The sequence below is a fragment of the Chroicocephalus ridibundus genome, chromosome 19, assembly GCF_963924245.1.
Source record: "Chroicocephalus ridibundus chromosome 19, bChrRid1.1, whole genome shotgun sequence".
Taxonomy (NCBI): domain Eukaryota; kingdom Metazoa; phylum Chordata; class Aves; order Charadriiformes; family Laridae; genus Chroicocephalus; species Chroicocephalus ridibundus.
In genome coordinates this window covers 5,536,447-5,561,621 of record NC_086302.1, presented here as the reverse complement: position 1 = coordinate 5,561,621, position 25,175 = coordinate 5,536,447, and the positions used below count along the sequence as shown (strand labels likewise).

Genomic DNA, 25,175 nt, shown 5'->3' with positions numbered 1-25,175 from the left:
CTGGCCCCCGAGGACAACTTCCTACTCTTGAAGTCATTACTGTATTATTTAGAGACCTCTGACCGCAGCCAGGGCAACCCTAGACATGGATGTGATGCTGGGGATGCGGCCAGGGGACCGGTGGGGAGCGGGGCGCGTCCCAAGCTCACCCCGCGTCCACGTGCCGATGCCAAATTCCCCAGGCCCAGCATCCGTCAGGGTGGTGGGGAACCGCTCCTCACCCTTCTGCCTCCAATGCCATTAAGCTCGAGAAAGATCTCGTTACGGGAGCAATTTGTAGGGACCTGAGGAGTTCCTCGCGGCGCTAAAGCAATTAGGATGGACTAACGGGCGGCGCTGCGAGGACTCTCCCTCCCCTGCCCGTTGGGTGAAGGACGAGCAGCCGCACTGCCCAGAACTCCTGTCGCAAAGCCAAAAAGGAGAGGATTTTTTAACTTTTTTTTTTTTTTTTTTTTTTTAGTAGAAGATGGGAAAAACATCACCATCATTTCATAATTCCCCAAGCAGGGCCAGAGGTCGTGCAAGCACTGAGAAAGGACCCACAGCCCGCAGGAGGCAGAGATTCGGGAATTTGGTGCTCGGTGCTCACCTGGATGGAGCAACCATCCTTCCGAAGAAGCGGCCGAGCTCCAAGGCAGAACATCCTGCAGGAACCACCAGCCGGCGACCTCTGGACCGCGTTATCTGCTGCTAAACGATGACTGATGGGTCCTCCCAACCTTCCGCTCCCTGAATTCCTCCCCACCGGCATCCGGCAGCCGCGACTTTCTCTTCCTCTCACCTTCCCACCATGGCCGGGAGGTCAACCAAGCTGAGGAGGAGGAGGCTCGGAGGGAGCCGTAATAGCATTTAGTGGACAAATTGATGCAGCTGGAGGAAGCAGGCGAGCGCCGGGCTGCACCTGGGGCTGGTGGGCTGGCTGGGGAGCCTGGGTCGCGTCTCTGGTTTTTCCAGTTGCATCAATTAAGCCTAATCAAAGCCATTACCTCTCCTTACCAGCCCTACCTTTCTCCGGAGCCTGTGGAAATTGCGGCCTCCCCGGTAGGAAGGCAGCGGCCGCCGAGGCAGCCAAACCCCGTTTCTTTTTTCAAACGAACCGAAAAGGGTGAAATTGCCCATTCGGATCTCAAATCAATCGCCGCTGGAGCGCGCGAGCGATCCTCCTCGTCTGCCCGCACCGTGTCCGCCCCCCTCTCGCTCGGCGTTGCATCAGCCCAGACATCTCCATCTCCCACCCAGGGCTCCTTGGGATCCCTTTGCAGGCACTGATGGGAGTCCTGGACCACCAGCAGAGCCACACATGGTCTCCTTGTCCCCTGCTGCCACAAGCACGGCTGCTCATGGAGCATCGGGTGCGGGAGGGTGAGCAGGATCAGCTCCAGGGCAGGAATTGGGGAAAAACCCCCAGGGTCCCACGAGACTGAGCTTCAGCTCCACGAGAAGAGAGACTAAGGTGTCCAGAAGGAGCTGGAGACCATCCTTCAGCTTCCCACCTCCACCCAACCTGGGGGGAAAACCCTCAGGTGGGAAAGGCTCTTGGTTTAGAGCCGCTTCATGGTGAGGTCCCTGCAAGGGTGGGACGTCCCAGCAGAGGTGGGATGTCCTGGTAGGGGTGGGATGTCCTGACAATGTCCCAGCAGGGGTGGGATGTCCTGGCAGGGGTGAAATGCCCCAGCAGGGGGTGGATGTCCTGGCAAGGATGGGATGTCCCAGCAGGGGTGGGATGTCCCTGCAGGGGTTGGATGTCCTGGGAAGGATGGGATGTCCCAGCAGGGGTGGGATGTCCTGGCAGGGGTGAAATGTCCCAGCAGGGGTTGGATGTCCTGGGAAGGATGGGATGTTCCAGCAGGGGTGGGATGTCCCTGCAGGGGTTGGATGTCCTGGGAAGGATGGGATGTCCCAGCAGGGGTGGGATGTCCCAGCAGGGGTTGGATGTCCTGGGAAGGATGGGATGTCCCAGCAGGGGTGGGATGTCCCGGCAGGGGTTGGATGTCCTGGGAAGGATGGGATGTCCCAGCAGGGGTGGGATGTCCCGGCAGGGGTTGGATGTCCTGGGAAGGATGGGATGTCCCAGCAGGGGTGGGATGTCCCGGCAGGGGTTGGATGTCCTGGGAAGGATGGGATGTCCCAGCAGGGGTGGGATGTCCCGGCAGCGCTGGGATGTCATGACAAGGGTGGGATGTCCGGACAAAGGTGGGATGTCCCACGCTGTGGACCAGGACACCTTGGGTTTCACTCCAGGCTTCAGCATGAAGCTGAATTCCAGCTTGATATCTCGATTTTTGGGGGGGAACCCCCCCAAAAACGTCATGACCCAAAATCACCGATCTCTTTAACCCAGCTCCTCTGCCCCAGCGCAGCCCCTTGTGGGACGTGTTGGGGGGACCGAGCCACGAGTGCTGGGGGCTGCACGGACTCCGCGGGCAGCTCGGCCCCCCCCACCTCCAAAGCTCAACCACCTCCATTTCCCATCCCTACGGGATCCATCCATCCCGGGGAGCCCTGCCAAATTCCCAGCCTGCTGGGAGACGTGCCTGCAACGGCCTTAAAGCGGGTTAAAAGGCTTCAAGTCATGATTTTTTTAAACGCGGCCGCGCTCGGGCAGAGCTGGGAGCCCAGGATGCGGCGAGGAACGTGGCTTTTCTTAGCTTAGGTTTTGCTGAATAGGAAAAAAAAAAAAAAAAAAAACCAACAAAAAAAGAGAATATTCCTAGGGAAAAGAGGACGCTAATGGCAAACGCCACACCGGAACCTTCCCAACGCCACCACGGACCCAGAGCATCACCCGCCTGCCCGTTCCAGCTGCATCCCGGCAGGCGCCCGAGGGCTGGTCCAGCTTCTCCCCGCAACAGGCACCCACCCGAAAAACCAGTTCCACCAGCCCCTGGTTTCGGGCTGGGAAACTGGGGTCGAATCCTGACCCAGGGAAACATCACCGGGAGCTTGTGTCTGCCCCCGGGGCAGAGCCGCGGCGCGGCTGGGATGCTCGGAGGGCGCTCTGTGTACTTATATATAGATCTATATATCCCTGTATATCTCTGTCTGTAGCTGTATGAAATCAAATTGACCCCATCCCACACCCCCCCCCCGCTATAGCAGCCCCCCCCCCTCCCCTGCGTGTGATGGAGCCGGGGACCTCGCAAAGTGCTTCAGCCAATATTTCCAGCTCCAGCCCTCGTGATTTTGGGCTTTCGATGGCATTTCTGTACGGGAGCCGCGCTTTCTAAAAAAAAAAAAAAATAAATAAAATAAATAAGAGATCGCAAGCGGTTTCCAGCTCTCCTTCGACTCCCAGGCACTGAAAACGAGCCGGGTCCTGCTCCGGGTGGTGTTTTGGGGAGAGGATCTACCTTTCAATTCAAGTTTTAAAAACTCTCCCGTGTTGGGAAAAGCCACTTTCCTGAAATCCCGAGGTTATTTTGCGAGCCCTGGGAACCAAAAAGCCTTTGCACCGCACCGGTGGCTATTCCAGGCGTCCCTCTGCTGCCGGTCATCAAGATAGAGTTTTATTTTAATAGCCCAGCAGCTCAAACGCCGGCCCAAATTAAGTTTGTAATTTAAATGCAAATGAGGATTTAGTGCAAAAGCAATGGAAAAGGGTATCGGAGCCTGTAACTCCGCTCCCGCTAAACGAGGCCTTTGGATTTTTCAACTCCTCATCGTTTCTGCCGCCTCGGTTTGCGAAACGCTCTGTGAGTTCCCAGAGAACGGGAAAACCCTAAAGAGCACGGGCTGGATGCGAAAAGCAGATTTCCAGGCGGGAGGTGATTTTTAGCAGGGGCGGCGTCGCTCCGGCATCGCTCCGAAACCCCTCTGCCGTCATCCGGCGCCCTCGGAAAACGACGCCGGGCACCGGCTCCAGCGATTTCACAGCCCAGTTAAACCAGCAGCCGGCCCGGCTGAATAATGCAGCGACACGGGAGCAGCCACGCACCCACAAGCTATTTCCAGGGACCGTCTTCGCAACCTGATAACACATTTCCTACCGCAGGAAACAGTCTGGTTTGTTTTTTTTTTTTCCTCCTCCCCCCCCTTTTTTAATTAATCCACCAAATAATGAACCCTAATGTAACAGGCTTTCTTCTCACACTTGTGATTAATTACGAAGCCGCCTCTTTCTTTGTCTGCGCCGCGCGCGGGTCGAGGCTGACTTTGTAATTGCGGAATTACACGGGTGGAAAGGAGTAAAGCCGGCTTTCCCGGCGAGGACGCGGGCGATATCTCCCCCCCTCCCTCGCTGCGGAGCGGCCTGGGCTGGATTCAGGCTCTCAGCCCTGAAGAGACGCTTCTTGACTTGCAATTCATCATTTAAAAAGAGAAAAAAACCCCCAACAAACCAAAAACCCAAACACTATGAATAATTCCTAGGGCTTTTTTTTTTTTTTTTCCCCCACCCCTTCCCCCTCATCTCCTTTCGTCCTTACAAATTCGGCTCAAATGGGCTGTTTAATCCGCCCCCCCCGGCCCCGCAAGCGGGGATGGGGAGGGATGCGGAGCCCAGGGACCGGCTGGGGGGGGGAGTGGGGGGGGTGGTTGGTGTCCCCTGGGAGCACCGGGGTTCCCCTTCCCCAGCTCCGGAGGGATGATGGCCTGAGCCGGGTAAACCGTTTTCTCTTATTTTTGGGCTGTTAATGGAGAAAAACCAGGAGTCCGGCAGTTTTTGGGAAGGAACGGAGCTCCCAAATCCCAAATCCCACTTCCGAAACACTCAACGCGCTCCTCTACCAGGAGCCACACCAGAGCATCGCGCACCCCAGTGAGACTGGGATGTACTGGTCATGTACTGGTCAGGTTCCCGGCCTTAACGACGAGACTCAGGGAGGTGGGGAGACCCCAGTGCCAAGGGGGGGGCCAACCCCTCTCCTTTGCTTACAGACCCACCATTAACGACCCGCGCCACCCGACGCGCTGCAGCGGGCTGATTAATTAGCCGGTTCCCGCTAATTTCTCCGCTTTCCCAGGGAAACCCCCCCCGCCTCCCCCCCCCAGGCCCTGCCAGGGGGGAACTCGGCAACAATTAAAGCTCCTTTGCTCTTTGAGGCAGGAAAAGGAGGACAAGAAATCAACTCAAATGTCTCCCAAACCCTCTCGAAGATGCAATTCCCTCCCGGCAGATCCCGCAGGAACATCGCAGAGGTAGATTTTTCTTTTTTTTTTTTGGCATCCCAAAAAGCAACATGTTAAAAAACAAGGGGGAAAAAAAAAACAAACGACCCACCCATGGCTCAAACAACACGCCGAGTGCTGTTATTTCGGGGACAAAAGAGCCTCACAACGCCGGAGCTCATCCTCCGCGGATGCTGAAAGCCCCAAATCCCACGTTCCCATTTTTGTCTGTCAATTAAAAGCCTTTTACGCACTTGGAATAGCAACAGATGGGGACCGGGAATGTGGGATCGGAGCCACCGACCCGGGGACTCCCCCCGGCAATGGGAAAGGGTCCGGTTGTGCCAGTGGTGGGAAACCCGGCAACCGGACCCTGGCACAGATGGGACCCCCCCCGGGACCCAAATTCCTCCTCCTCCTCCCCAAAAACGTCACCACCTGGTCCCGCTGGTGCAAAACCCTCATTAATAAGACATTTCCCTTTCTTCAATTAAGCTGTTTTCCTTCACCCACCCTCTCCCCGCTGCGCGGGGGCTCATCCTTCCCCCAGCTTCCAGCGGCTTCCCATTGAAGTGTCACTCCGGCTCCCAAGACAACACCGGCTGATTCATCAGCTCCGAATATTTTAAACCCTATTGTTCTCCCCAGATCTGTTTTTCCCTCTTTCTCGAAAACACCGGCGGGCTCCCTACCCACCAGGGGATGTCTTCCCCTTCCCAGGAGCAGGACCGCTCCCTTGAGGACGGACGGATGGGAACGATCCCATCCCATTTGGGAACTATCAGGATTTTGTCCCCAGCTGCAGGTGATGGAGGAGGGAATTGCGTCGGGCTCCTGGCAGGATCCGGCCCCAGGGGGGGACCGCGCAGGACGGTCCCACCAGCCTGGTCCCTGCTCGCGCTGCAAGAAATTACCCCAATCTGGGGGACGGATGCCAAAATCTGCCCGTGCTAAGGGGACGGGGAGCAACTGGGAGCACTGGGATGGGGGCTCCCGGCTTGCAGGGCAATCTGGGGAAGAGGTGGAGGTTGGCAGGTGTCCCTGCCCCGGCGTCGGTGTTACCCAGAAGGGACAAACCGTCCCTTGGCCAAGAGGCTGGATGGGTGTTTGCTCTGGGAGGTTGTCAATGGTGCCCGGGAGCAGACCCCGGCCACTGCGAGAGGCTCCCAGCTCACCGGCAGCCGAGGAAATAAGGAAAAATCCCACTCAGCAGAAGCGGGGAGGAATCCTATCCACCCACCCGGCATTTTGCCCTGTGCCACAAGGTGCTGCGCCCCGATGGGGACACCCCGCTTCAAAGGGACGGGAGCTCCTTGGTGCAAGCAGGCCAGGAGCCCCGGGGAAAACCTCCCCGCGTACCAACTCAGCCCCTTGAACCAGCTTTTCTTGGTTCGGTTTTGCACCGTGAACCTCTTCCCTGTCCAAGGGTGGGACGGAGAAGGAGGGATGGGGAAGAGCCGCCCCCAGCTGACGGTGTGGGAGAAGCTGGGAGCGGAGCCGGACCCACCGGGGACACCAGCCCCAGGGACCAGCAGCCAAAGGGGCGAGGAGGAGGTGACAGCCAAACCCCAGCCAGCCCCGGGTTTGCACCGGGGAGGTTCCAAAGCCAAACCCATTGGTGCCAGGCTGGAGGTCCCTCGGGTCCCTCCCCAGATCCCCCGCACATCCCCTTCCCCTCCGTGCTGCCAGCAACGCCTGGCGGGGGGCTCCAGCCCTTATCAGAGCAAGTTTTATCCTTCCTAAAATAATTTTCCATGGGGTTTTGAACAGGACACCACCTCTACAGAGCCCTTACCCTCTTTGGCAGCTGCGCTATCCAGGAATTGCACCGAAACCCACACTTCAGACTCCCCAAATCCAGCTGAACCGACAACTTAACCCATCTGCATCCAACCCCAACCCAAAACCCGGAGCCGCCTCCTTCACTCGGGCACCCGGCAGAAAAAGAAGCTGCTCTTCCAAGCCCAGCAAGCCACCGTGGCTCGTCAGCATCGCCCCGCTGCCGGAGTCGTCCCACGTCTCCCTTTATTAAGTCTCTCTGCGTTTTTTAGCTATAAATAGGCCGGCGAGGTTCAAAGCGAAGGGCGCGAAGACGCGTGAAAAGCAGCGGCCGCAGCGGGACTTTGCAGAGCCGTCGGTGTCACGGCGGCATCGACGGGCTCGGAAAAAGGGTGGCAAAGTAACTCAGGGGGAGGTGCCTTTTTTTTTTTCTTCTTTTCTTTTTTTTTTTTCCCCCCTGGAAGGGCTATAAAAATATCAGTGCTGTTTTGGGAAATAAGACATTAACACCGAGCTTGTCGCTGGGAATCAGGCCCGAGACGACGAGCAATTTTCCCCATCCAGCACCCGCGGACGGAGGAGCATCAAACGGAGGGTGACGGTCCCCAGGGAGCCCCATTAGCCACGACATCAGCGAACACTCGCCCATGGCTCAGCCCGCGGTGGTGGCAAATTACAGGCTCCATCTTTGGCAATAAAATACGCCGCCATGGGTCCACATCCCACCTTCAGGCTTACACGGAAAATAAAAAAGCCCTTTGCAAGGCCAACAGCGCACCAAACGCAAACCCGGCCTTTAGTGGCGGGTGCCCGCAGCACCCCCAGCCTCCTGCTGGACCCCCACCGGCTCTGCGCTGAGGCCGTATCTCATTGCACGTTAAAAATCATCCTTTCCCAGCCCAAAAGACGTGGGAGCAATGGAGACGAGAGGCTGCGGGAGCCCGAGCTGCCCCCAGTCCCCAGCAACCTCCTGCCCAAAGCCTATCCCCGGCTAAAAGCTCATTAAGGAACCTGCTCCCTCCTAAACTAATTAAGAGTAAACAGACAGTGGCGAGGGGGGGGGTCTGGTCACACCAGGGTACAGAATTTTGCTCCGTCGGTGCCAGGACACACACGCACATCCGGCTCGGCTCCAATGGAGTCACCGTGAGTGCCCAGCCGGTGGCAGGGATGTGCCAAGTCACCTTCCAGCCGTGCTGGTGGCCTCAGCCGTGTCTCTGGAGGCCCAAATGTGCCAGGAACAGGGGGTCCCGTGGGGACAGGGAGGGTCCCACGGGGACCGTCCCCCGTCTCCCTGCCCCACGTCCCCCAGTCCAGTGGCCCAGGTGTCCCCAGCGCCTTCTCCTGCTGCCATCCCGCGGCCATGTCCCACAACTGCACATGTCCGCCCACGGATGGCACTTAGACGGGGCTGTGGCCACGCTGGGACCGCGCCAGCATCCAAGGGTGGCCCCTGCAAAGCAGGCACCCACCTCGGCCCGTCCCCACGCCCCGTGGCAACAGAGGACTTGGCCCCACGCCGCGGTGGCCACGGCAGCCCCTTGGCCAGGGGTGGCAGGAGGCCAAGGCGTCCCCGGTCCGTCCCCATCTCCCCCCAAGCACCGGCCGAAGGGTGCCGAGCCTCTGCTCAGCCCTGGGGTCCCTCGGCGCAGATGCCAAAGCTCAGGTGGCAGCGCGGCTCCCCTGGCAGCTTGGGAAGAGGAACGTGGCAGGGTTCATGGAGAGAGGTGGCAGGAGGGGACACCGAGCAGCCCTTTCCTGGCCTCAGACATGATCCCTCCCGCCCCCGGCTTCCAGGAGGGCTGCCCGCCCCTCCACGCCACAGGAAAACCCCGGGTTTATCAAAACTCATTTATTCCAAATGTTAAAAGATAACAGTTTTCTTCCTCTCTTCCTCAATTAATCAACCAAAATACTTTACATTTTCTCTTTAAAAAAAAAAAAAAAATATTCAACCTATTCTGAGCCTGAGCCCCAGCCCCGCCCCACCCCCCGCCCCGCACACACCTCCCGCTTCCCCCTATTGCTATAACTTAACAGGTAAAATCTAATCGTCGCAGACCCCCTTTCTCAGTCCAGGTACCTGGAAGGCAGCACGGAAAGAGAAGATGGGGGCAAGGCCGGGCGCAGGGAACGAGAGCAGCTGGACCGAGACCGGAGGCGATGGGGAGGGAGTCCCGTTGTTCGGAGCAATTCCATGCATAGCTGGGTTTTGGTTGTCTTCTCAGCGAGGCCCCTAACAGCAAATGAAGCTCTTTCCTCAGCGAAGAGAAAAAAAAAAAAAAATCAAAAAATCGTGAAAATAACAAAAGTTCTCACCCGTGGGATGGATTTTGTTGGGTTTCCGAAGGCAATGGGAAAGAACAAGAGTGGCCGGGACTGCAAAAAGCAGCGCCGGAGGCGGCTGCTCCAGGCGGAAGGACGCGGGGGAACCTGCTCCCGGCCCCGCTGCCTGGGGGATTCTGGCTCAGATAAATAAGCGGTGATGGGAGGGGGGAGGCAGGAGCCCCCCTTTTCCAGCAGCCCCAGCTCTGTACGTAGCGCAGGACGGGCATCGTCCAGCAGCGTTCCCCCTCCTTGCGGGCTCTCGGCCGCCCGGGAGCATCTCCCCACCGCAGCCATGAGCGTCGGGTGCAGGAGAGAACCCCCCCCCCAGAGAGTTTCTGCTGGACTGAGATCTCACCCGGAACAAGCCCCAGTGGGGTTTGCTGGGCGGCAGCAGACAAATCCAAGTCGGAGGTAAAGATGTTGAGGGTAAGGGGATGGGGGGAGCACCCAAAGACGGGGGGAACACGGGGATGGCAGAAAGCCCGATGCCCAAACCCTTTTGTGTAGTGAAGAACGAGGCCCTCAGCTTCGCCGAGAAACATTAAAAAAAACACCCAAACCGAACAAGAAGTGGAAAACCCATCCGGCCACAGCACTGAGATCAGGTTAGGACCAAGCCGATCCGGGGGAGCTGACAGAGCACCAGGCACCACGGGAAGACAGACACGCGCTCGCAGGGAGAAATCATGAGCATCCCTGAAGAGCCCTGCTCCAGCCACGCAGACGCTCCCGGGGCCCGGCTCCGGGAGCCCCCCCCTGCCCTCCCCACCACCATCGGCGGGAGACCAGAGCTGGAAACCGGTCGCCCGACCCGGGTGGAAGGTGGGGGTGTGTGCACGGGTCCCGCAATCCCGCTGGGCTCGGCTGCGCGGCGTCGCTTCATCAACTCTGCTCCTTGTCCTTGACCAGCAGCACCGTGTGTTGGCCGCCGCTGGACACGGCCAGGACCGTGCGGTTTTCCAGCTGCTTGCCCGTCATCTCCACGGGGCTCCAGACGTCGTCCTCCTCTCCCGTGCCCAGCTGGTAGTTGGTGCCCATGCCCCAGGCAAACGCTCGTCCTGAAATGGAGGTGAGGCAAGTTTTGACTTCGAAGTGGTTGCACAATGGGGTGGGGACTGGAACACCTCTCTTATGGAGAAAGGCTGAGGGATTTGGGTCTCTGGAAAAAAAGACGACTGAAGGGGGATCTTTTCAATGCTGATAAATACTTAAAGGGCGGGTGTCAGGAGGATGGGGCCAGGCTCTTCTCAGTGGTGCCCGGGGACAGGACAAGGGGTAACGGGCACAAACTGGAACATGGGAAGTTCCACCTCAACACGAGGAGGAACTTCTTTGCTGTGAGGGCGGCAGAGCCCTGGCACAGGCTGCCCAGAGAGGTGGGGGAGTCTCCGTCTCTGGAGACATCCCAACCCCGCCTGGAGGCGTTCCTGTGCCACCTGCTCTGGGTGACCGTGCTCTGGCCGGGGGTTGGATGGGATGGTCTCCAGAGGGCCCTTCCAACCCCTGCCAGTCTGGGATTCTGTGACCCATCAGCCAAACCCAAGGGGACTTCGCACCCCGGCAGAGGGATGAGCAATGGGTGACAGGCAGAAGGAAGAGGAGCAGCGCCTGCAACTCAGAGAGGGGTTTCGTCACACAACCAAGGCAGCGTTTTGTCCCCAGGGAGAAAACCAGATCCACCAGCCCACTGCAAACCCTCCTCCCCACAGCCGTGGGATGCTGCACACAAGCATGCCCAGCACAAGAGCACAGGGGTCTCACAGCAGCGGAGTTCAGGGTGTAGAGAAGGGACCGGCAGGCCAACGACCCCCTCCCGGTCAACACCCTGTTACCAACCTTGCTGCCAAGGTCCCACAAAAATATTTGAGCAGCTGCTGCCCAGCTGCCCCCCAGGCCGGGTGCTCAATCAGTGCCAGGACCTGGCTCCGGTCCCAACCCAGCCAGCAGCGTGTGATGAAGCTGTGTGGGGCCAGATGGATCCAGGGGGGCCAGGATGGAGGGATGAGGGGTGGGGAAGGTACACAGGGTGGCATTCCCAAGCCCACGGAGGCCTGCGGCACTCACCGTCACTGCTGACGGCGTAGCCAACCGATGCACCACACGCAACGGAAGAGATGCTGGGGAGCTCCGGGATGACCGTGGGCGTGCTCTTCTCCTCCGCCCCTGTCCCAAGGCCCAGCCGGCCGTACTCGGCCCTGCCCAGGCTGTAGGCTTTACCTGGAGCACGACAGACGCACAGGAGAGGTGACTCGAGGTGGGCAGAAGACCACAGCAGGCCGTAGCTGGACCCTCTCCCCCTGGTGTGACTCCTGGAGGAGCGTCGCTCCTCCCTACCACACCCTAGATCCCAACCAGGGGGTGCAGGGTGGGATAGAGACCCCCGAGCTCCCCAAAATCCACAGGGTGGGTGGGTGCCTGGACAGACTATTGAGCCTGTGAGAGCAGAGGTCACAAGCGACTCCGGGTTCCTGCCATCCTCCCCTCCCCCTCTTTGCTGCAAATTCACACCACTCTTGTTGCCTTGAACACCGAGGTTGGAGGGCTCCAGCACGTCACCCTCACCCCAACACCTCCCCATCTGGGACAAAAGCCATGGGGAGTCCCCCGCCATCCCGGTTTGTGTGACACCCAGCCCACCCGTCACGCCGGTGCTCACCCTCCGAGTCGACGCACACCGTGTGGTGCTGCCCACCGGAGAACCCGACCCAGGACTTGGTGGAGTTCTTGAAGCACGTCAGGTTCTGCGGGGAGAAGCAGGGCTCGGTGCCCTGGGTCCCTGCGGGGTGGGACACACAATCCCAGGCAGATCAGGTCAGCGGGTACAGACAGCCCAGGCCAGGCGCCAGCACCGAGCCATCCACCCCAGGGCTCACCCCACCAGAGACTAACACAGCACCCTAAACCCCCAAAATCAAATTTCTGCTCAAACCCATGAGCTGCAGGGGCTGGGACCTAAACCCAGAGCTATGCGAGGTGACCCCCACCCCAATTTCCAGCTCCAGTGTGTCCAGCGGGTGCTTGGTGTTCAGATTCAGGGTGCCCAGCAGCGTCTCCCGAGCAGGCCAGGGCAGCACGGGACCGGGGAGTCTGCAACGGGACCGAAGCAGGCAGGAGATGTGGAGGGACATAAGTAAAACTCACCCAGCTGGTGGTAGTTGGAGAGGCCGAATCCATAGATGTGTCCCTCCTGCGTGACGGCGAAGGTGAAGTAAGCCCCGCAAAAAGCATCCTGGAAGCGCATTTTGCCTCTGTTGCCTTTGCCTCTGACAGGGACGCGCTGGGGGACTAGCAGGCGCTCTGCGGGCAGGAGACAAGGTGTCACACGAGGCCTAATGATTTACACCCTTTTCATCCCCCCCTTAGATCCAGCTTACTGAATCCAAGCAAGCGATTTACACACAAGCCCTTGTGCAGCAGGGGAAGAGACTGGGTCTCTCTGCTCCTCTGCAAAGCGCAGAGGTGGGACCGAAGGACACAGCACCCACGCGCCTCCGAGCACCAAAGTGACTCACGCAGCCCTTTCCTTCCTCCTCGGTTGGCAAAAAGCGCAGGCACTCTCCCCAGCTGGCCCTGCTCGCCGCAGCCGCACGTGAAGAGGTCACCGTCCACCGTCAGCATCACTAAGTGGTCATTCCCTGGGAGGAGATGGACGGAAGAGTGAAGCAGGAGTCACGCTCCAGGAAGCCAGCAAGACCCCGGGGCTGCGAACCCACACGTAAACCCCGGCTGTCCCAGCTTTCTAGAATTCGGTGGGGATACCTTGATGGCAGCTTCTGGCACAACTTAAAACAGGAGGATCTCCCTCTTCCTGATCCCAGTTCCCCATCTGAAACTCCAAAGAAGTTTCTGGACAAGTTCACCAGCTGTTCTGCTCAGCTTCCCCAAGTCTAGAAGAGGGCGAGCGCTTTGACCCTGCGGGGTCGCGGTTAGGGCGCTCTTGTGAGGCATTTTTCATCGGATTGGGTCAAATATTAACAATATTTTTGGGGCTAGAAAAGACACAAGGTCTGTTCTCTCAAGAGCCAGATGAGAGCAAGCACAGCCTTGTACCTGGCTCAGAGCAGCCAAGGGGGGAGGAAAAGGACATGGACCTTCTGGACCTTCACCTCCTCCCGAGCATTGCAACACGCCCGACCCGCGCGCACCCCAGGACCTTGCTCACCTGAGACAATTTTAATGACGGGTGCACTGAGCTGGAGCTGCACAGGAATGGAGCTCGTCTTCATGGGCTCCAGCAAGCCGATCACCCCGTTGTTATCCTGGGTGGAAAGAAGACACGGGGACATGAGTCACAAAGGCAGCAACCACCATCAGCAGAGCTTCCAGTGTCCGAGAAATCAACGTACCCGGAAAGAGCCCCAGACAAACACCCTGCCGTCCTCCGTCAGCGCGGCTGTGTGACTGTCCCCCGCAGAGACCTGCACCACCTTTTCCTGCAGCTCCACCAGCCCCGGTGTGGTCTCCGACCCTTCTGCCGAGGTGTCGCGCCCGAGGGCGCCTTCATCGTTGCAGCCAAAGGTGTAAATCTGCAGATACGAGAGCGAGACAGTCAGGATGGGATCCGGAGGGGCAACAGGTTGAGTGTGAAGCTGGGGGACAGAGACCCAGCAGGCTGAACTATCCCTTTGACCCCATAAAATTTTGTGATCCATGGCATGGAGACCACACTCATCCCCAGGGCTGGAGTGAATGTGGACAGAGCAGGGTCTGATTCAGACCCTCTTGCTCCAGAACACGTCCCAGAGCTTGCAGGGAAGCGCGGCTCAGCCTCCCCATGCTCCCCTCGATGCTGCACTCACTTTTCCCGTCTGGCTAAGGCACACCGTGTGCATCCCTCCGGCTTCCACCTGCACCATCATCTCCGGCAGCGTCACCAGGGCCGGCTTCTTCCTCTCCATCACATCCTCCCCCAGGCCCAGCTGGCCGACATCCCCCTGCCCCAGCGTCAGCACCAGGCCGGGCTGCGTGCGGTGGGACGAGTGGCAGACTGCAGGGCAGAAAAATAACAGATACAACATACCGGGGGGAAAACAACCCTTCCATTAAAGCTGGTCCCCGGGAATGGGGAGGGAAAACTGATGGGGATTTTTCTTACCTTTAATCTTCTTCTGTCCAGGAGAGTCATCTTCTGGCACCGGGCTCTTCTTTGCAGTGCGTTTCCCTGGCATCATGCCTCGAACCTGAACACCAAAGACACCCTGTTAGGGGCTTTGCTGGAGAGTCACGGCACGGTGAGCAGTTCTTTGGGGTCTTTTTCTCCCTTCCTTCGCTTTAAAATCACCTCGGATCACCTGAGGGGGCGGCGACTGAGGATTCAAGCACCGAGCTCCCACTTTTAGAAAAAACGTAGGGTTTTTTCCCTTGGGTTTTTTTATCCACGGTCCCCACTCTCAGGCAGACCTGAACCTCCGTCGGGTGACGGCACCCGGAGAATGCGGCCAGGCCAGGCCGGGGAGGGCCCCAGCCCCCGCCTGCCCTCCCCATACAGGAACACGGTGCCGCGGGGGGGGGGGGGGTGGGGAGGGGGAAGGACGACCCCGCGACCCCCCCCGTGTCCCCCATCCCAGGGACGGAGCCGTGTCGCCAGGCGGGGTGTCCCAGCCCCACGGCCCCCCATGGACCCGCCTCACCGAGCCCCCCCCCTCCTCCCCTTCCCGCCGTTTGAATTCCCCGCCCCACGTGTGGCCGCACAGGCCCCGCCGCCCGGCCCGGCCTTCCCCCCCGCTCGCCGCGGGGACCGGCCGCACCGAGGGCGGGCCGAAGCTCGGGGGGAGACCCCCCCCACACCTCTCCCCGTCCCCCGGTTTCCCCAGCCCCCCCCCGGTTCCTCCCCGTCGCCCCCGGGGCCGCGCCGCTCACCCACCTCCGCTCCGCCGCCGCGCTCCCGCAGCGCGCATGCGCCCAGAGAGGCAGCGCCCGCTCTCCCCCCCCACACACCTCGGCCGGGCACAGCGCGCCCCCTGCCGGCCGGGAGGACCGAACCGCCCTCCTTCGGGCGGGGGAGAGACCCGCCACCCAAAAAATCAGATATTTAACCCAAGGAGAGACTAATTGGGTGCTGATAATGATGCAGGATAGTTATCAGCAAAATCCGGTACGTGCACCCTCTCTGGTCTGGTAGACAGGGCCATAACAGCGATACCATCTAATGGAGGCTGTTATTCAGCTATTTGATGAACTTACAATACTAATTTATTATTCTAACAGGTTGCCCAGCGAGGTGGGATATATCCCATCCCTGGAAACATCCATGGTCAGGTTGGACGAGGCTCTGAGCAACCTGATCTACCTGAAAACGTCGCCGCTCACAGACCAAGTGGCCTTTAAAAGTCCCTTCCGAGCCAAAACATTCTGCGATTTAACTTATTTACGCCCCATTCGATCTGTTTGGATTGGTTTGTACAAAAGCCAGAAGTTCGGTCACTAGGACGCTAGGAGGTACTCCGAAGCCCACCGATTCGGCGTAGTCAACGGAGAGGGAGAGTTGATTTCACACTGGGAATTTTTCAAAGCACCTACAGTAGCCTTTTGAACCATTTCCAGCGTAGCAGAGATGTTCCCAACAGCCTTCTCCATCTCTGAATGTCTAATTGTGGAAATAACGAATGCAGGAGACTAAAAGCATCTTGTTTAGGATATAAAAGGGTTTCAGTAGGTGTTCCTGCCCATGGGTCACCACCACCCGTGCTGTGAACCACCGCGGCGCTGGCAGAAACGGCACCAACTGCTGGGTTTTGAAGAGAAACTGAGTTTCATAAAGCACGTTTGACCCAACTGAACTGTTCAACAGGGTCAAACATCGTTTGGACAGCAAGTTTCCCAGTTGCGGTCAGAACCCGACCATGACTTTGCCCGTTGCGTGGAACTGAGACTGATGAATTTATAGTATTTTTGGCATCTGTGCCAAATGTTTTAAGTAAGGTTCCAGGATTCTGTTTATTTGAAAAGTGCCATTTGTCAGCAAAGATTCATCTTCAAGAGTTGCAAGGACTCCTCAAGAGTCCAGTTATTGCAATTTTCTGGTCCTCATAATGATGACAATACAATTATCTTAAGCCAAAAGCCCTATTTATTTGGCTTCCCATGGGGTTCGCTGATTGAGGGCACACCCCGCAGACCACCGGGTTCCTCCCCATTGTGGCCCTCCATCCTCATCTGCTACACACCACTCCACCATCAACCCACCGTTTTAACTGGAAAATGCTCTTTTATTCTCCTGCTCCTGTAGCCAGTGGCCCAGGTGTCCAGGAAACACGCCCAGAGGGTCACAACTCTAGCACGCGGATCAGGAACAATCTGGGCATGAACATACACCTTCATTAACGGACCCCTTCCCTTTGGTATTCAGGATATCCTAGGATCACAGAACGGTCTGGGATGGAAGGGACCTTAAAGCCCATCCAGTGCCACCCCCCTGCCCTGGGCAGGGACACCTCCCACCAGCCCAGGTTGCTCCAAGCCCCGGCCAACCTGGCCTTGAACCCCTCCAGGGATGGGGCAGCCACAGCTTCTCTGGGCAACCTGGGCCAGGGGCTCACTCCCCTCACAGCCAAGAATTTCTTCCCAAGATCTCATCTAAATCTCCCCTCTTTCAGCATAAAACCCTTCCCCTTTGCCCTGCTGCTCCCATCCCCGATCCAGAGTCCCTCCCCAGCTTTCCTGGAGCCCCTTTAGGGACTGGAAGGGGCTGGAAGGTCTCCCCAGAGCCTTCTCTTCTCCAGGCTGAACAATATCCAGCCAACTGCTGGGGGCTGGCAGAAAGTAACCCATTAACGGGTGTTTTAACCCTTTATTTAAGCAGAACCTTCTCAGAAGGCTGCTGACGCCACCAGCATTGTTCTTTTGCAGAGGAGCAGCGCCCCCCCCAGCAAATCCGGGGTACAGACCACATTAACTGCTCCGGGTTTAGCCCACAATGGCCAACATAAAGGTTCATCAGCCAGGAGATGATCCAAAACTACACCAAAGGCATCACCTCCTCCTAATCCAGCCCAAGCAGCTATTACCACGAGTACAAAGTGGGCTTCTGCACCTCTCACCACCACATTCCTAAGAGGACAGACAATTAACCTTCTTTGGTTATGTGGGAATAGTGGGAATCCCACTTCTGACTAAGTGAGAGGCACCTACAGGAGTACCTGAGATTTCTTTCACATTCCGTGACTAACCAAGCAAATCACTCACAAAGAAACACACACCAAGCCAAAAAGAAGTAAAGTTTATTTAGTTCTCTACTGCAGCTATAGGTTTACAATCAGTCAATACTTAAAGGCATTATTTGAGGTAACACAGATGTACAAATTCCTGCTCTCGCCCACATCCTATGAACAACCCCCGGTATTAAGTTTCCCCTGGAACATCCTCGCCATCAGGCGATCGCATCAGGCCAATTCATGTCTTCCCCGGCAGCTGGCATCAAGGGTGGCCCCACTGCTGGGGGGATGCGAGTCTGCAGCCCAGCGGGCGGCAAGTCTGAGTCCACACATGGCTTCTTTTTCTTACACTCTTCTTTCACCCCGGGCTCCCACTCTTTGAGAGCACCCCAAAGGCAGCTCCTTCCTGGTGGGCCAGGCCACTCGAGTCCTGCCCGTGACTCTGCGGTGCCTTTCGGGCATCTACATCTTAAAGTCATCACAGCCCCATGGCTCTGTCTGCTTCTCTCGTGTGTAGCTCACCCCAGGCCCTGCTGCATTGTACCACAAAATTCAGCAGCAACACAACCCATCATGCAACCGAGCCTTTTCTTCTGATACACAGGGATCTTCTCCTGCTTCCAGCCGTTTCAGATCTCTGTGGCTACATTTTGACTACGCATAACACATGAACTGACCCTTAGTTATCACCTCTATTTATTATTTGGGCCGGTAGTCTCCATATACTCACCCTCTCCCACTAGACACATCGATTCTCTTCAGTTGTTAGCATCTCATCACAAACACTCATCAGTATCTGCAACAATTTAGAAAAAAATAAAATAAAGAAAGCTTACTACTTGTCAAGAAGCACATAACGTTATTAGGTACGCGATGAGGTAAAGTCCAGCCACATGCTCCCAGTTCTAGAGCAAGTGTGACACCTGCCTACCACGTGCTTTCCCCCAAAATCACCCCAGTGCTCGGTATTAATGATACATTCCTCTTTACAAGGGGTGAAAGTCTGCTGGGACCCATTAACACACAAGAACGGGTAATTACAGGGGTCTAAGCCTCCGTGACTTTCTACTATCTTTGTTTCTGCTCTTTCCCCAGTTAACGAATCGCACAAATTAGGCCTCAAAACTAATCAAACAAATATCATTCACCTCCGCTTTACTAAGGATTTCCTCCCCCTTTAAGAGAATTCAGGAATCCGCTTTCTTTCCCCCCTCCATCCAGAGCCCAAAAATATCTTAAAAGCTAGGGAACATCTAAGGTAAGCTTTCGCTGTTGAACAACACTTACGAAGTCTGCATCGCTACACAATTACTTAAATCCGATCTAATTCAGTTTCCGTAAACCACTTAGAAATACTTCAAGCTTTATTGAAGCATAAACCGAAGAGAAACGCATCATTATTTAAGCAGAACCTTAAAAGCACAGCTAAGAATATGACACGATCAGTACAATATTACTCACCTTCCAAATCAGTGCTCCACTCACTTCAAACTTCTCAAGTTGAGAACTGGAAATACAAAGAAAAACAGGATTTTAAGCAATTGCCGGGAATTTCTCCTCTAATCCCCCCCCCGCCCCGTGCAGAGCGACACATGTCTCCCCATGTCCCCCCGCCCCCGAAGCCATTTTGGGTGGCAGAGCTGTTTCCTGCATGGTTTGTCTCCCCCGTCAGGGCCCGAGGGCTCGGGGAAGCAGTAGGAATATGCAGGCTGCAGGCCCGAGGCCCGGCTTGCTCTCCAACGTCGTGGAACGGGACTATACGTCATGGGCCCGAAGGCCTACGCTCCCCTGCGCCACACGGACAGAGCCGAGAGAGAGCGACTTCTCCGGATATCCACGTTGGGTCGAGGTTTTAAACCGCCGTAGCCCCCTTCACCCACCACCAAACCCCCCACTCGCCCCCTCAGCAGCGACGATCAGTAGCGCGGAAAGAGGGACGCGGTGTCCCCACAGCCGGCCTCGGGGTGTGGGGACCCCACGCCAGCAAGCAGGGGAAAAGGAGCAGACGAAGGAAAACGCGAAGGCCTCAGCCCCGGCGCCCCCTTCGCACCCACCTGAAGCCGCCACCGCCGCCCGCGGAAAAAGAGACCGAGCTCTCGCGCGTCGCGGTATTTATAGAGCGGGCGGGGGCGGGGCTAAGGGAGCATGCGCAGTGAGAAAGGGGCGGGGCTAAGGGGCGCCTGCGCATTGTAGTCCCCGGGGGGTGGCGGAGTTGGCGCGCGCGCGGTAGGAAGGGCGGGAAAGGCGCGCGCCGTCGCTGAGGCCTCCCCCTCCCCCCCCCCCCCCCCAAATCCTTCTGTTAAATGCCTTTAAAAACACGACCACGCAAGCAGGGCTGTTGGCTTTTTTTAAAAAAAAATCCTAAAATACTTTTATTCAATAATTAAAATCTGTTGATGAGGAGACTGATATACAATGCAATCATTTAGTCTACAGGCTGTACAAGGGGAAGCTGTGAGGGGAGACCCGCCGCCATCTCCAGGGCTGGCCATGGCAGCGGGGCGAGGGCAGGCCCCGGGGGGGACCCCGTCCGCCTGGTGTTGGCACGGCCTGGGGGGACTGGTGGCACAGCCAGGCCCATCCCGAGCGAGGAAGGAGACAGGTTTGTGAACAAGGCAAGTCCTCTCCATTCCCACACGCCTCCGTTGTCCTCCCTTCTTCAGGTGAAGTGGCATCTCACAGAGGGGTTACGTCTGTGCATGATACAGTAGTGGCCAATAACAGAATTCTTTAATAAAAACACCACGTTTAGGAAGAACCAATATGAGACCATCCTCAGAAGAGAAAGAATATCTTTTAAGGTCACTTTTTAAACCCCCTTCTTCCCCTCCCTTCCACCCACACAGTGAAATTATCAAGTTTCCAGTATGTTTCGCTGTAAAAATGAGAAAAGGCAAGTTTCACCCCCATTTGGGAGAGTAAAAAACATCTGAGAGGAAGCCACAATAAAAAGAATTGACTACTCTCACAGCTTCCCCAAATTAAAAAGTTTTAAAAAGGCAACAGTCTTTTCCTGGTTCTGTTAAACAAGCCTAGATATCCCGAGACGAGCTCTGTTAACATCACAGCAAGTGTGACAGAATGGTGAGGGAATGTTTTATAACATTTAAGTTCTGTTTTTTTCCTCTGTCTTTTTTTTTTTTTTAAAATTTTTTTTTTTTACAAAAAGATGCAGCATATGTTAATATCTATACAATTCCCTTCCAGGACAACAAACCGTTGGTCAGTAGTGATTCAAGGACATTAAGGACATGACAGAGCCGCAAGCAAAACCAAAAAAATTACGAGTCGCATGTCAGTTGTCTGCCAGGTCAGCGTCTGCGCAGGGTTCTCTGTACACAGCTAATATACACACGTGCTTCCAAGCACATCCACTCGCCATTCCTCAGCTTTCCAACACTAGAGCTGCCTTGGTTGGTGTTTTTTTTGTTTTGTTTTTTTTTGTTGTTTTTTTGTTTGTTTTTTTTTACCCCCCCCTCCTCTAGGTAAAGGAGGAGGAAACGAAGGAGTTGCATCCCCCAAAAGGAGTATGTACAGCTGAGAACTGGACCTGTCCCGGCTGGGAAAGGGAGCCGGGGAACGGAACCCTTGGTTCACACGTGCATGGTCTCCTGGCAGGGACGCTGGCGCCGGAGCAGAGACGTATTGCTGAGCCGTGCGAGGTATAGTGTTCAGTTCCAGCCTGATGGCACTCGAGACGTGTTTGTTCCAGTGAAATGCTACATTCAGACAGGATTCCCCTTCTCTGGCCGAAAGCCCTTTTCTGGATATGTTTTGAAGGCAAACCTTGGAAGAGCCGAGGTTCCACCCTCTCTGTATTGCCTAGGAGAGGGATGCAGAGAACTTCCAGTCCTCTTGGGTCTCTTGCTCCCTTCTTGGAAGATTATGGTCGATGGTACCTAAAAAAGCCAAGTGGAAAAAAAAGCAAGCGTCACCCTTGGGACTCGGGTTAAATGGTTACTGAGGCGCTACAGATGGCCAAAAAGAGTAAACTGCGTTATCTCTAACACTGAGGGCTGAGAGTTCAATGCCAAACAATTTCACCTCTGCCTTAGAAAGCTCTTCTGCTCTGCAAACACTCAGCCACAGAGAGCAACTGTTGCAGGGAGAAATAATCACTTGGGATCCACAGATTACTTCACAGATAACATCTGAGCTAACTACCAAGGGGTTTTGTGGCTGTGGCTCCTGCTGCGCATGTCTCTAGCCCCAGAAAAGCACACTCCAGCTGCAAGGTCGCACTGGTTTCAGATACACCTCAGATCAGCCACTGGGCACTTTGAGTTTCCAGGATCAAAGCCCCAGTTTAAAGGAAGAACAACCCACTTCATGTCTGGTACTCCACCTGTCACCCCCCCCCGCCCAAGGCAGGAAGGGACATTCAATCCACAACTGCTGCACAGGTTGGTTTTTTTTTGTTTGTTTGTTTGTTTTTTTAAAGTTTTTAACATTTTGCCTCTCAGCACTATGCCTGCAGCGCAGCTCTCCCAACAAGATCGAAACCAAGGGAGTAACGTGTTCTCACTCACCTCGTGAACTGCTTGCTGTCCTCGTGGACTTCCATTTCACAGCTCTTAAACTCATTCAGCTCCTTCCGGATGGCAGCCTACACAAAGGGAGAGAGGTCTTTTTTTATCTCCTGCTAAGACAAATATATTAATTACCCTCTCGCCCAACTCAAGTGAGCTCAGACACGGCAAGAAGGTGCTGTACCTCCAACAGCCCTGCTCAGGGCTGATCTGTACCACCTTTCAGCGGTGAAGAGAGTTTTGATATGCAGGGCTGAGTCCCACAGCCCCTCTGGTGAAGGTCGGAGCCCAGACTGCAGCAGCCACCCCAGCTTTCGCAGTCCGTTCACACTCGGCTGAGTTCAGTCTGCCCCGCTTCCTCCCCGCTGAGGGCTGGGCCGTCCCCACAAGCGGTCAGGGAAGACAAAACCAGTTTGCTTCCCTGCCATCTTCTCGCCTGGGCCTGCCTCAGCCTGCGAGGAACAGCACTCCTGACCAACGAACGCCCTGCACTGGGCACCCTCTGGTATCACGCAGGAGCTGAGGCAGAGGGCACGCCGCCATACGGACCGTGCCCGCTTGGGCTCCACATCACTACAGAGGGGGCAGCAGGCAGGGCCGGGTACAGCACAGGGGGGTGAAGGGACACTGATGGTGCTTGGTGGGTGGCAGAGGGGAAGATGAAGAAATGAAGCAAAAGGAACAGAGCAAATCTCGGCTCACACCCTTTTGCATGGGACACCCCAACCTAGCTGCTCTCCCCGCACCTGGGGACAGGGCACTCCCTGTTACCTTGTCAGCTGGTGTTAGCTTCGTCCACGGCTTATCCGCTCGCCGGTCATAGTCTTGAGCATCTGTTACTTCCACGTATTCGTTAAACCTCAGGATCTTCCTGGCCTGCAGCTCCGCCACTGTAGGCCTTTGGCTAAGCTGAACACCAGCAAGAACAAAGAAAGTTAGTTTGTGCCTTGTCCACAAAGCAGCGCAGGACTAACCATCCCGAGCAAAACTAAAACCAGTTCCCTCACTGGGCCTGAACCAGAGACACTACTAGGTCCTGCTCACAGCCTGCAAGGGAATAAAGCAAACCCTCTTACAGACAGCGTCGTTTCCTTTGGATCACGAGGCCAGGCTAGGGCAGAACCGAGGCCACATGGCCAAGGAGAAGGAAGATACCGAGGTGTTTAGTAACAGCCATCAGAAGAGTGAGCCTTGCATGACACCCCTAAACCAAGCAAGCCCGTTCCCCGCTTCAGCAATGGCAACACTCACAGGCCCTTGGGAAGCTTTTCCCAGCCACGATGAACAACCACAAGTAACTTGGACGTGATAGCTAAAAGCAGCTGTTGCTCTGCTCAGCCTCTCCCACACTGCTGTTACTTTAGAAACAGATTTTGGGGAGCCTGGTGTGAGAGTGGTGGCCACTGAAGTGCTGTGTTACAACAGCCGGACCAGCACCAGCAAACCTTTCAAGTGCCAGATGCCAAATTTAGTTCTCATCTAGCTTGTTACGCTTGATGCCAGCTCAGATCTATCACCGACAAACGTGGCTGCAGTGCCAACGGCTCACCGTTGGTGACAGTCCACGTTCCAAAGTCACTGCAGTCAGAGGGCACTGGGGACACTTACACAATAGCCCCGTGACTTCACCCACAGCAAGGTACCTACGATGTGCTCATAGCCACCACCATCCCCGCCAGCTCTGCCAGATGGCCATCACAGCACGGAGGCCAGCAGTACCTTTCTGGTGAGCCTGCGTTTGATCTCTCGCTTCTCAGCTTGACGGTCAGCTTCATTTTTCGCTGCCAAGGGAAAAGAAGAAAGACATTTTTCCTGTAAGCATCACAGGCTTTGAAAAGCGCTTTCTGGACTCGAACGCAGGAGAGTATCGAGCTGTATCAGATTATCTACATATCTGAAAGCTCATTGTGGCGTGTCTGCACTTATTACAGGCAGAGAGCGTGGTCCAACTCAATGCCCTGACTCACCGAGCACCCCCCGGCTGGCAGTGGCAATGTGGGCCTTTGCACAGCAGGAATGAGTCATTCCCTCCAGCCCTGGCTATGTTAAAGATTAATGGCCATATTGTCGAAATACATCCAAGCCACTCGGCAGATCGCTCCTCCCCAAAGCTATTATACTAATAGTTTAAAGAGAATAGCAGGGCAGATAAATATTCTAAATGGAAACTTCCTGAACTGGTATTTCCCTTTCCTCAAGATGTTTATTTAAAACTTTTGCAGAGCAAGGTATGGCCAAGAGAAACACCATTGACTGAGCAACGAACTGCTGCTTTTCAGATCATGCAAGACAATGCTGTAACGTCTGGCCCACAAACAAAAGTCCAGCCCAAACAAAAAAGAGCTTTAACGGTCCTTGCTTTTAATATCAGAGTTGTAACCAGTTCACATACTTTCCCCTGAGGTGTCAGGCAGGGGATGGGTGGCCTTTCTAGAATAGGATGCTTTGAGCTGTATTGCTTGGTTTTATCCAGAGCTGGTTTCTGATGGTAACGAAGTACTGGGAAAAAATAATGGAACTGCTTCACTACCATGATACAACCAAAGCAGACTCCTCCCATCCCTACATTTCAAGCAGATTCCAGGTACACCTGGACTAAGATGTTAAAAGGCAAACTTATTTTATTACTTAGGCCCACTAGAGAAGCACTACTCACGCTGAAGTATGTTCCTCTGCTCCAGTTCTTCTGCTGTCGGTCTCTGACTCAGTCGCCTGAAGAAAAGGCGTAACGTTTTATCAGCGGGGGACAAAGAATACGGCTGCCTGGTTTCAGTGCACTGGGAAGCCTCCTCAACACCCCTCACTCACCAGCGGAGACTGCTGCCCCTTTTTGCACTCTCCTCCGCTCAAACAGCTGGTCACCCACAGGCACAGGGTTGGAAAGCGCCACGGCCTCTCAAAAGCTCAGAGGCACCTTCGCAGGGAACTCCAGGAATGGCAGAGCCTGGACTATCAGCAGCCCCAGCTTAATCCACCCCCTAACACATCAGCACCCAGGCTGCATCTGTCCACATCTTTATACACCGTCCATATTTTACAGTGGGAACATTCCAGTAATCCTTGAGATTTTCCCCACCCAGTCCATTTAACATCTGGAAACAGGGGCCTGTCAGGGGATATTGCTCAACTCCAAGGAAGAACTTCCAACTTTTATAACCGAGGGGGAAAAGCAACACTTAGCCTCCTAGCCCCGATCCAGCAGCAGTGCCCAAGCACCCATCGCATTCCAGCACAGGCTGCTTAGATGAGGCAGCAGCTTTGTCCAATCCCACCCCTCACA

The 25,175-nt window shown here is 56.0% G+C and overlaps 2 protein-coding genes and 1 non-coding gene across 11 annotated transcripts in view; all 3 read right to left on the bottom strand.

Annotated features, from left to right (window-relative positions):
- Window positions 1-8,899: 8,899 nt before the first annotated feature.
- RCC1 (regulator of chromosome condensation 1) lies at window positions 8,900-19,230 on the bottom strand. 2 transcript variants are annotated; one of them, XM_063356050.1, is made up of 11 exons: window positions 18,828-19,230; window positions 18,097-18,162; window positions 14,309-14,393; window positions 14,013-14,200; window positions 13,560-13,739; window positions 13,376-13,472; window positions 12,726-12,848; window positions 12,355-12,510; window positions 11,870-11,989; window positions 11,278-11,430; window positions 8,900-10,271 (listed from the first exon to the last, which is right to left on the bottom strand). In XM_063356050.1, exons 3-11 carry the CDS (start codon window positions 14,382-14,384, stop codon window positions 10,096-10,098), a joined length of 1,269 nt encoding a protein of 422 aa, XP_063212120.1. In that variant the 5' UTR covers window positions 14,385-14,393; window positions 18,097-18,162; window positions 18,828-19,230; the 3' UTR covers window positions 8,900-10,095. The 2 variants fall into 2 exon arrangements, with proteins under 2 accessions (XP_063212120.1, XP_063212121.1); XM_063356051.1 differs by lacking the exons at window positions 18,097-18,162; window positions 18,828-19,230 and adding an exon at window positions 15,077-15,132.
- LOC134525420 (small nucleolar RNA SNORA73 family) lies at window positions 19,005-19,209 on the bottom strand. The gene has a single exon (XR_010073765.1). It is a non-coding gene; the product is annotated as a small nucleolar RNA SNORA73 family (small nucleolar RNA).
- A 1,554-nt stretch (window positions 19,231-20,784) lies between the features above and the next one.
- Window positions 20,785-25,175, bottom strand: part of PHACTR4 (phosphatase and actin regulator 4) — a 68,898-nt gene continuing 64,507 nt past the window's right edge. For all 8 annotated transcript variants that reach the window (XM_063355584.1, XM_063355589.1, XM_063355585.1 and 5 more), the window contains 5 exons: window positions 24,552-24,607; window positions 23,615-23,676; window positions 22,667-22,804; window positions 21,896-21,972; window positions 20,785-21,265 (listed from right to left, as the gene is read on the bottom strand). In XM_063355584.1, coding sequence (XP_063211654.1) covers window positions 21,250-21,265; window positions 21,896-21,972; window positions 22,667-22,804; window positions 23,615-23,676; window positions 24,552-24,607 — 349 coding nt within the window. In that variant the 3' untranslated portion in view covers window positions 20,785-21,249. The remainder of the gene's footprint in view (window positions 21,266-21,895; window positions 21,973-22,666; window positions 22,805-23,614; window positions 23,677-24,551; window positions 24,608-25,175) is intronic.